The sequence below is a fragment of the Tachysurus vachellii genome, chromosome 1 (genome assembly GCF_030014155.1).
Source record: "Tachysurus vachellii isolate PV-2020 chromosome 1, HZAU_Pvac_v1, whole genome shotgun sequence".
Lineage (NCBI taxonomy): Eukaryota > Metazoa > Chordata > Actinopteri > Siluriformes > Bagridae > Tachysurus > Tachysurus vachellii.
Genome location: NC_083460.1, coordinates 553,080 through 564,164, shown reverse-complemented (window position 1 = coordinate 564,164; position 11,085 = coordinate 553,080). Strand labels below are relative to the sequence as shown.

Here is an 11,085-nt window from a genome sequence, read left to right as displayed (position 1 = left end):
GTTCATATGAAATAATGTCAGTTTAGTGAACCACGTCGTAACGTATTACCTGTAGGTCTCTATAAAAGCATACAGACATGTGAGACTGTGATTAAGGTAGATGTCTGTGGAATAGGTTTCTTTGAACAAACGTTGTATATAAATAACAAGCTCAAGTCTGATTTCAAACCACTACTTCTTCTGAATTTGTACACTCTATCTCAGCTATGTGATTAAACAGGAAGCTTTTCTGTAAGAGAGTGCCATCTAGTGTCTAACAATGTTCCACAAGCAGGAAAGGGTTAAGGACGTATTCATTTGTGCTGAGAGCATCAACTAAAGTTAATAATATATAAGGTCAGTAAAGATGTAGCGTACACAAAGAACATGTAATATTGATATTAATAAATCATAGAATTGATACTGAAACACAATTCCGTGTGTGTGTGTGTGTGTGTGTGTGTGAATGTGTGTGTGTGTGTGTGTGTGTGTGTGTGTGAGAGAGAGAGAGAGAGAGAGAGAGAGGGAGAGAGACCTTTCAGAAGAGACAGTTCATACATTTGACAGTTTTGCTGCCAAAGTCCACACACTCAGGTCCAATGCACTCGCAGCACGCATTGTGGAACCACAAGTGTTGTAATGTAACGGAGTACAAATACTTCGTTACTGTACTTAAGTAGAAATGTCACGTATCTGTACTTTACTTCGCTATTTAAATTTGTCAACTTTCACTTTTACTCCACTACATTTCCCAGATAAAATATACACTTTTACTCCGTTATATTTCCACTAAACATCTTCGTTACTCGTTACTACAAAATAAAATCACAAGAAATGTGTGTGACTGTAATAATGGAGGTTTGGTGAATCACTGCTCCTAGATTACATTACGCTCCGCACGCTCTATTTCAGCGTAATGTTGCCAAAGGAGCAGTGGTGGAGCCAGAGGGGTGTCCGGGGTGGCACTGAACACCCCTGACATCTGATTGGCCACCCCAGGTACCACCCTGAATTTTTATTTGATAGCATTGGACGTTTGATGCTGATTGACATCTCATTTCACCTATCAAAAGAAGTCTTCGTTTGACGTTTGGTACAAGTATCGTACTAGATAAAGACTTTGGTAGAAGTGAAAGTTACCTTTTAGAATATTACTCAAGTAAAAGTCTTAAAGAATCTGATATTTAATGTACTTAAGTATTTCCAGTAAAAGTAAAAAGTAAAATTTCAGTGATTTTCTGCAGGCATAAGAGGCTCTTCATCTGGTAGGAAAACTACTTAAAACTTAGGTAGGCTAAACTTAAATTCTGAACTGGACATGTGACTGACTAACTGTGAAGTCTGACTACTAGCATCAGGCAGGAAGCTGCTCTGGGGTACTGTGGTGATGTAGGGGCTGGGGGCTGGGGGCTGGGGGCTGTTTGTACCTGATCTGCATGTGTTTGCTTCTTTAAAAAGAAGTCTGATATCTCTGCCTTTCTTTTCATTTTTTTATTGACCCAATGTAAAAATATGACACATGGATATAATACATTTATACGGAAGCGTATTGCATTCACTTGAGGAAAAAAAATCTACTCTGTTTTTCTAAATTAACGACTTAATGATCTCAAAATTATGAGATAATTTTCATGAATAAAAAGTTTTTTGCTCTGTTTTTCTGAATTAACGACTTAATGTGGATTGCATGGAAGTAAACATGTCCCGCCTTTCAAGTTTAATCCGGTTTTATTTTACTTTGGGTTTGAGACATTGGGAGATACTGCTGTGTTTAAGTAATATAAATGGTGTTGTTATTAGTGCGTCAACTTTGCGCAGACACCTCAAGACTTTGCGCTTGTTCAGACGAAAAGAACATTCTGATCTGCTTGACGTTTCTGTGTTTCTCCAGGATCAGTTGAACCGATATGATATGCTTCACGGATATAAGATGATGCATCTGAAATGCATTCAGGAGCTACAGTATGTGGTGACACGAGACAATCAGGCAATTGTTGAAAATACTGGATCCCCATGGAGTGCAACTGAGGCGCCGGAATCGTCTTCGGCGACATTTGTATCATAATCCAGGCCCGAACTTTTTATAGCATGTTGATTCATATGATAAACTCAAACCTTATGGGATCTGCATCAATGGTGCAATCGACGGGTTTTCACAAATGGTGATATGGCTACATGCATGCTCTACAAGTAGTGATCCCAAGGTCATCGCTGGATACTTTATTGATGCGGTGTTATCAAGGAATGGGACAGCCACCCGAATTCACTCAGACTTAGGGACAGAGAACTGTTACATGGAACAGATGCAGATGTTCATGAGACATGATCATACGGAGGACTTTTCGAGAAATTGCTATTTGTATGGCTCAAGCAATCATAACCAACGGATAGAGCATTGGTGGAGATTTTTGAGGAAACAGCATGCACAGTTCTGGATCAACCTATTTCAAGATCTAAAAGATTCTGACGACTTCTCCGGTGACTTCTTAGACAAAAGTCTAATACAGTTCACATGTCTTGAAATAATAGAGGTAAGAAATGAGCTTTAGACATGTAAATTGTGATGTTGTTCAGCTATAGATTTTGTCAATACGCCAAAATGTTGTGACATGCAGCATAATTGTGTCATTTCATAGTTCTAACAACTGTTCCATAACAGAAGCAAATGGGCGATAACCATTAGTTATTTAATTAGATTATTAAATTAATTTGTAGATCACAATCTTTCCCTTCTTCCCATATAGTTGACTTTTTAAGACATGGATCTCAGTATAAGTAGTTAGAATTAGCAGCAGCCTACATCTACAACAATAAAATGCAACACAAAAATTAATGCAGCTGTAATATTAATCCTGTTATATGTATGTTGCACAAACTGCTGTCTACAGTAATATTAACCCAAAAACATCATAATATAAAACACTGACAAGGAAAATTTACCGCACTGAGTAGCCTACTTTTATTAATTTTATTCTGGTACTTTTATGTACATTTTGGTGAAAGAAAATTGTTTCTCTGCATTAGTGGGACACAGTATGTGAGAGAGGGATGACTTATCTGACCCTGATCATATAACACAAATCTTAACATACAGAGATTTATTGTTTTCAAATATAGAATTTAAAATGCATGAAACTGTTTGAGAAACGGCTCTACTGTATCATACTGGACCATAAGCATTTATTTTGCCTGCAGGTGCTATTGCAACGGTGTGGACTAATTTTCTTACTTTCCCACTCTTTTTCTTTATATTTAGAGAGAACTGCAGGATGTTGTTCACCTCTGGAACACACACAGAATTCGCCCATCCAGAAATGCTGTGTCTCCATGTGGACGTCCAGTGATGATGTACACCCTACCCCAACTTTTTGGTGCTATGGAGTACCTTAAAGAGGCATCCCAACAGAAGATACAGGCTTGTAGGGAGGAATGTCGTGAGAGAGGACCATATCCCTGTGATAATACAGTGTTTGACATTTGTTGCCTTGCCATGGCAGAAAACAGTCTTCATCCACCAACCTCTCCAGAGGAAGCCATTGATCTTTACATGTTCTTACGTGCTTACATACGTACCCAAATGTAATAATCACAAGTTGTTCTACTGGATCAAATGACTGAATGTGAGCACCCACTCATAGCCAAAAAAACAACAGAATTGCCGTTTGGACGGAAAAGGATGACATTCACTGTAAATGTTTGACAGAAGTACTGTGTTTAAGCAATCGATAATAGACAACTCTTTTATAATGGACATCTCCCAACTGAGCTCCATATCATCTCTTTTTATTCATCATTATGTAAAAAGTACATCTCATCCACAGAACTGGGAACAATCCTATACCTGCAAATGAAAGGTATCACATGTTGCCATTGTCAAAAATGGCACATTTGTCCTTATGGTGGAACTATTTCGCATCACCAGATGTGGTCTGACACACTTTGGGCTCATTGTAAACAGGGCAACCTACATGATGTTTGGATGGCCTTTAAATCAAACATATTATTGTATCTTGTTATCATGTGTCTCTGGGCTGCACATAAAGCACTTTTTTACACAATTATTTGGCATCATATAAATTGAGTAAATAAATAAATTAATAAATAATTAATAATAAATTATTTGGTAAGCAAAATTGACTTGATAAGAATTCTTGAAAATAGCATAAATATCTAGTCACTAATAAATGCAATTAGATCTTAAAACTAGACAAAAATGCTTAAAGCTGTGCAGTTTTTTCTTTTTATAAGAATTGAATAATACATACATTTAGTGCAAATTGCATTAAAACTAGAATATTTTATCTTAAATCTAGTCACTACAAATACTGTTAGGTCTTAAAACTAGTGTTAATTCCGTCACCTATTTTTAATTTAGTCTTAGTCTTGTGCCAAATGTCCTTGTTAGTTTTAGTCATATTTAGTCATTCACATCTCTTTTTTTGTTAGTCAAGTTTTAGTCGACTAAAAGTCTTTTAATTTTAGTCTAGTTTTAGTCAAAAAATTGTAGTCTTTTTTTTAAAATAACACATTATTACTGAGATTATTACTGATAAACATTTCAGTAAAAAAAAGTGTTTCACATCTCAAACATTGGTTAAATGTTATAATTACCTGACAAAATACACTTGTTGGATGATGATTGTTGAATGCAAATGTTAAATGTGTCTGGTTTTCACTTTCTGATTTAGGAGACACATTCACAAATGATGAACCTGTTCTGAAGAGAATTTTATTTTAAACAACACAATTCAAAAGCTGGATATATATATATATTAGTGTGCGTGTGTGTGTGTGTTAGCTCTGTAGCTCGGAGCAGTTTTGGGAGCAGACCGTACGCCTTCACTGTGACACGGTGAGTCCTGGGATGGAGGATTTGGCCCGAGACGTGGGATGGAGGTGTGTGTTTTTCACCAACAAACTCCAGCTCCAAAAGCAGATCCGCCGCCGCAGAGCAGGAAATAAACTCACACGCTTTAAATAAGTGTTAAATAAATGTTACTGATCAGTAACATGTCTGAGCAGCAGCACCAGGATCTGCATGCATGACAAATTCATACATGACACTAAACCATCAGCTCATCAAATTTAAAAAAGGTACAGTATGCTTAAAGGGTTAGTTCACATGTCCTTCTTTCTTCAGTCGAAAATAAATGAAGGTTTTTGATTAAAACATTCCAGGATTTTTCTCCATATAATGGACTTCAATGGTGACTGATGGTTTGAGGATTCAAATGAGGTTTCAAAGTCTGTCTCAATGTAGCTTCAAAGTCTCGATATGATCCCAGCAGAGAAATAAGGGTCTTATCTAGCAAAACAATCGGTCATTTTCAAAATAAAAATACCACAATTGCACGTGTTGTAGAGTCTCAAGATGTGCCACGCATTATGTCATGACGTCGGAAAGGTCCAATTGTGGTTAAAAAGTATATTATTTTTATGTTGAAAACAGCCCATCGTTTCTCTACATAAGACCCTTATTTCTCTGCAGGCATTGTCCAGTCTTTGAAGCTACATTGAGACAAACATTTGACCCTTCATTTGAACCCTCAAACCGTTGGTCACCATGGAAGTTCATTATATGGAGAAAAATGTTTTCCTCAAAAAGCTTATAATTTGTTTTCGACTGTAGAAAGAAAGCTGCAGGACTTGAAAGGAGCTGCATTACCCTGGGCCTTTTGACATACTAATGTCAGAAATCTCCTTGTCGTGCCATATTGCTTTCTCTGGTAAACATTTTTATGATGTTACACATTTACTTACCTTTATTTTACCAGGAAGTCTCATTGAGATCAAAAATATCTTTTACAAGAGGTATAATGATGTTATGCATGTTTGTCAGAGACAAGGTAATGGGTTTGCAGCGTAAATTCAATGACATTGAAAAGCTTTATGTTTTTACAATAAACTGTGAGTTCTGTGGTCTAGTGTTATTGTGCTTGTTTTTATTTGGATAGTAGTTAATTGTTCTATAATTCAGTAACACTGCATCTTATGATCTATATATTTTTTAAAACACTGTAGAGAAATGAAAAGTAAATATTACACAGTGTCATTTTTATAAAAGTAAAATTGTAGATAAATTAACTCTATACTGTGTAATTATATTACTCTTAACAGTGTGATTAAACAACAGAGTTAAATACTTTTACACATTTCACTGTTATTTTTTACACAGTATTGAGTAGAATTAACTCTAAAAACTGACCAAAGAGTAAATTTTACACTGATTTAGAGCGGGACCAAATGTTAATCTGAAACTCTTTAGGAGTTCAATTAACACTTCTGTTTTTACTGTGTAGAAATACAGTACAAATATAAAATGACATGAAACCCTTTACTGTGTCCATGAACCATTTCCATGTCATTTCTAATCATTTTTATTGTATTTCCATCAAACAGTAAGACGCTGTAACTGTTACAGAATGTAAATATAACACACTCTTCATCACTAATACAGTATCATACTGTAGAGACGTTACATTCTGGGATTTTTTTTTTTTTTTTATTTTAGTTTTATTTTATCTTCAGAAAAATGTATTCACTATTGACTCATTGTTTAGGCAGAAAAGAGCAGGACAAATTGTCCAAAATTATTCTTTTGTGTTCTGAGGAGGAAAAAAACAGACTTTGGGTTTGAACAGCACAAGATTGAGGGATTAATAGATGTGTAAGAGCACACGAGGACTCCATGTGGTCATACACCATGAGGCGCAGGTTACTGACCAGTGTGAAGATGTTGGCATCGTCACTGAAGGCGTCCAGACACACGTGCTACGATGTCTCGTCCTGTACATGTAATAAACTCAGTTTACCCACAAGATGCACTTTCAGGTGTTTCATGGAAATACTTGACTTTTGTATTATTATATGGTGCTAAAAACAGGTCCAGGTCCTGAAAAAGAAAGCTACATTTACATTTATGGCATTTGGCAGATGCCTTTATCCACAATGATGTACAGAGACTTCAGAACTTCTTTTATGGTTTGTTCAGTTATGGAACATGTTGCTGACATTTCTGTATCGGTCTTGTAATGAACTGCTGCTGGGATTTTTTTTCTTTTTTGAGAAAGCCTGCATATGAGTAATAAGAACAAACACTTCACCTGGAGAGAAAATCTTTTTCTCTTTTATAAATGTTTTTTTTAAATCTCTTTTAAATCTCTTTCTCTTTTATAAATGGTATGATTTTTTTCTTGTTGTAAAATTAGCCCATTTCCTCTAGATGCATGTTAAACCTGCTCATTCATGTAATAATCAGTGAATGAATTCTTTATTAAATAAACGCTCATCACTGAAACTGGATTTGGTTGAAGGTAAATAATTGCAGAATAACTGGATTTATATATATATATATATATATATATATATATATATATATATATATATATATATATATATATATATATATATATATATATATGTATGTATATATATATATATATATATATATGTATATAATGTGATGACCATAAATGTAATCTATAACCATGTTGTTGTAGTAAACCAAAACAATTAAAAATAAAAGTGTGATACAGATCAAATTTAATTTAACTGATTGCCAAATGTCTTTTTGATCCATCACAAGTGCTTTAAGGGCGAAAGAAACCAACAGGTTTCTTAAGTGTCCAAGATAAAAAAGGGAACTGAATACATATAATTTTTTAGAGTACTGGGTGAGTAAGGCTGTTCAACATGCTCATGAAAAAATCTTTTTTTCTTTCTCCTCCAAATAAATAGCCTGAGAGGGGAGGAGAGAATAAGAGAGAGGGGAATGGGGGGGGGGGGGTATAAGAGAGAGGGGAATGGGGGGGGGGGTGTCTCAGTACAGGAGAGTAGAAGATTTGGTCAGAGCTCCGAATTCTACGGACAGATATTTTCAACTTTAAACAGGTAAGAAACAAATCTTCATCACTTTGTTTGAAATGTTATAATCAGGTCACTGTTTATATTTAATCTGTTTTTTCATCTTGATTTGTTTAAGTTTAAACAGAGAAATCTAGCTGTCAGGAGCTTTTACTGCTCAATCTATAGCCGTTAACATTTAGATGAATTATAATCACTAAATAGTTCAAGCCAAGATGTTCTCTCTCTCTCTCTCTCTCTCTCTCTCTCTCTCTCTCTCTCTCTCTCTCTCTCATATTTAAGTTCTAAATATTAACAGTGTAATTTAAGATAAAATTAATGTTATTGGCTTGTTTTCCACAAATGCAAAATTGTGTGTGTGTGTGTGTGTGTGTGTGTACGCGTGTGTATTGCCACAAACACCAGAATAAACTACAGTAAAATAATATTAACAAATTCTAAACTCTGGAGAGATTAATGATTAAATTCCTGGGTTCAAAAAACATAATTAATGCACTGTACATTATTTATACTGTACATTAATTATACTGTACATTAATTATTCTGTACATTAATTATACTGTACATTAATTATTCTGTACATTAATTATACTGTACATTAATTATATTGTACATTAACGACCCTGTTCTGCTGATTGATTCTGTAACAGATTATTAGTAAAATGATATTTTGATTAATTGATAACTGACTGATCAGTTGAGTCTTTGGTTTATTTATAAACTGAAGAGTTAGATGACTGATTTATTTGTTGACTCATTAATTGATTCATTGATTGATTAATTAATTAGGTATATGATTAATTGATTTATTTGTTTACTCTCAGTCATAATGAACAACAATCTCCTGGACGTGGTGAAGGCATGTGTCCACGCTGTGGTGTTATTGGTTGTAGGTGTGTTGACATATGTGATCTTGGTGAGGATACGTGGCTCCCGGTATCTGCGCCATAAAGTTCGCTATCATCTGCTCCTGCAGCACTGTATCTGTCTCACAGTCTTCAACGCTGTGGGCAGTGTGATACACGGCATTCGCTCCCTGCATCTCCCCGTCACATGCCTTACCTGCTGGGTCCTGTTTGACATCCAGGTGGTGTTTGGGGGTGGCATCACCTTCACCCTCACTCTCATGTGCATGTGCACGTGTCTCGCTGTGTGCTGCCCGCTGCAATTCGAACCGCTGGTGAACAACTACTACCACTTGTTGATAATATTAGCATGGTTCATGGCTCTGATAAACCCACTGGTTTATACGGCGTTAGCGTTTGTACAGAAGTCATGGCACTATGTGATCTCCACAGACGAAAAGTGCCCCACAGCTCTGGAGGGAACAGAGTTCAGCATCAGCGTGCTGCTGTTTCTCAACATCATGGTGATACTTATCTTCAGCAGTTACTTCCTCATCTGTCTGGAGAGTCACCAATTAGGTCATTTCTCTTGGTCTAACAGAAGAGCACGACGAACCATCCTCATCCACATGCTGCAGATCATCCTGTACCTCGTACCCACTTACATCGTCATCTCCGGCATGCACATGGAGATCGCTGGAGAAATCGTCACTTTCCTGGTATTCAGCATGTCACAGGTTCTCAGTCCAGTCATTTACAGTCTACAGTGTGAGGAATTCAGCACAGAAATCCCACATTTAATCCCTAAGTGCTGTTATGAGTGTGTGACCCATGAGCCCGGTGCAAGTGGGGAGCAGCGTGAAAGCCCCGGGACAAGCAGACGTCCCTCAGTAGCAGTGATCAGTAGAGGAACCAGCACCAACCCGTGTACCATTAATCTCCACGTGTCCGGCAACGATCACATTAGTGAAGAATACGAGGAAACTTTAGTGTGAAAAGTGACGATTTGGGTAAAACACAGAACTGTGCACAGAAATTCAACAACTTAATTTCACACGTTAGAGATCAGCACTGATACGTTCATTAGACTGAGACACTAATCATATACTCTACTTAAAAATAAAATAACTTTTGCCTCCGTGCTATTTTACATTTGGGGAAAAACACAAATAGTTTAGATTAAACTTTATTGTCATTACACATGAATACAAGGTAATAAAATACAGTTAGACTCTAACCAGAAGTGCAGTATATGTACAGATAAACATCATAAATATTTAGACATATAATCTATACAGTATATGAATATTCAGAACATTTTAATATAAATATCAAAAACCATGACTGTGTAATTCTTTTATTTTATTCATTATCTTCATTTCCTGTAGATAAACTCTTATTGTTCTGTCAGGTGGGATCTTTAACACAATGACACACAAAAATTTGTCAGTTGTTTAAGTTACAGACTAATGATATAAAACTGTGACAAGAAAAATATGTATAAGTGTCTAAATTTTATTGTCATAACTGTAAATATTTCACTTATTATAAGAATATCTGGTGCTGTGTGTATTGTGGCCTTAAGCAGAGCTGCACTGTGTCGTGTGTTTCAGCTTTATATACACTACATATTTATAGAAATTATGTGTTTGTGTTTTATAACTTATATATCTTTGTGTCAACTCATGATAGCAAAGCAACACACTATGGGGTCAGAATTGTTTCGTTATTCTGAATAAATATACTATGATCCACAAATAAATATAAAGAGTTTCACAAATATTTTTTAAATCAACAAATGCACAATAAGCAAACCGTAAATATATGTTACACATTTCACAAAAAGAAATGAAATTCACAAATAAATAAAATGGGATTTGCTAATAAAAAAATATTTATATTTATTGTATTTATTTGTGAATGGCTTTCTAACGTCAAGATGTGCACAAGAATCCACAAATTGGTGGACTCCGCCCACCGTCTACTCCAGCCAATCGGACAACGGTCTCGTGGCGCTGACCAATTGTGGCACGGTCTACCTCCAACCAATCACGTTCTGATTTACTCGCAATCGCATGACTCGAAATCTACTGTATGTGAAATAATAAAAATAAAAAGCCCAGAAACAGAGATGAACCTTTTCAGACAAATATTGTAAACTCCTGATAGAGATAACATGCATGCTATCCTTACTAATCGGTCAAGTGCAGGTCATTTAGAAACAAGTTTCATGTGAAATAGCATTCAGTGTCAACTCACTGTACACCTGTAAACATCAGTAAACACTGTACATGTGTAAACATCAGTAAACACTGTACACCCGTAAACATCAGTAAACACTGTACACCTGTGAACATCAGTAAACACTGTACACCTGTAAACATCAGTAAACACTGTA

The 11,085-nt window shown here is 35.8% G+C and overlaps 1 protein-coding gene across 1 annotated transcript; it reads left to right on the top strand.

The window, feature by feature from the left end:
• Positions 1-2,025: 2,025 nt before the first annotated feature.
• On the top strand, positions 2,026-4,037 carry LOC132857493 (uncharacterized). The gene is made up of 2 exons (XM_060887503.1): positions 2,026-2,510; positions 3,236-4,037. Exons 1-2 carry the CDS (start codon positions 2,139-2,141, stop codon positions 3,560-3,562), a joined length of 699 nt encoding a protein of 232 aa, XP_060743486.1. The 5' UTR covers positions 2,026-2,138; the 3' UTR covers positions 3,563-4,037.
• Positions 4,038-11,085: the final 7,048 nt, after the last annotated feature.

What these genes read in the sequence shown, in the direction of transcription:
- LOC132857493 (XM_060887503.1), top strand. Translation starts at nt 2,139, where the DNA reads ATGGTGATATGGCTACATGCATGCTCTACAAGTAGTGATCCCAAGGTC. An exon ending in CATGTCTTGAAATAATAGAG is followed by an intron (nt 2,511 to 3,235) that starts GTAAGAAATGAG and finishes CTTTATATTTAG; the next exon opens with AGAGAACTGCAGGATGTTGT.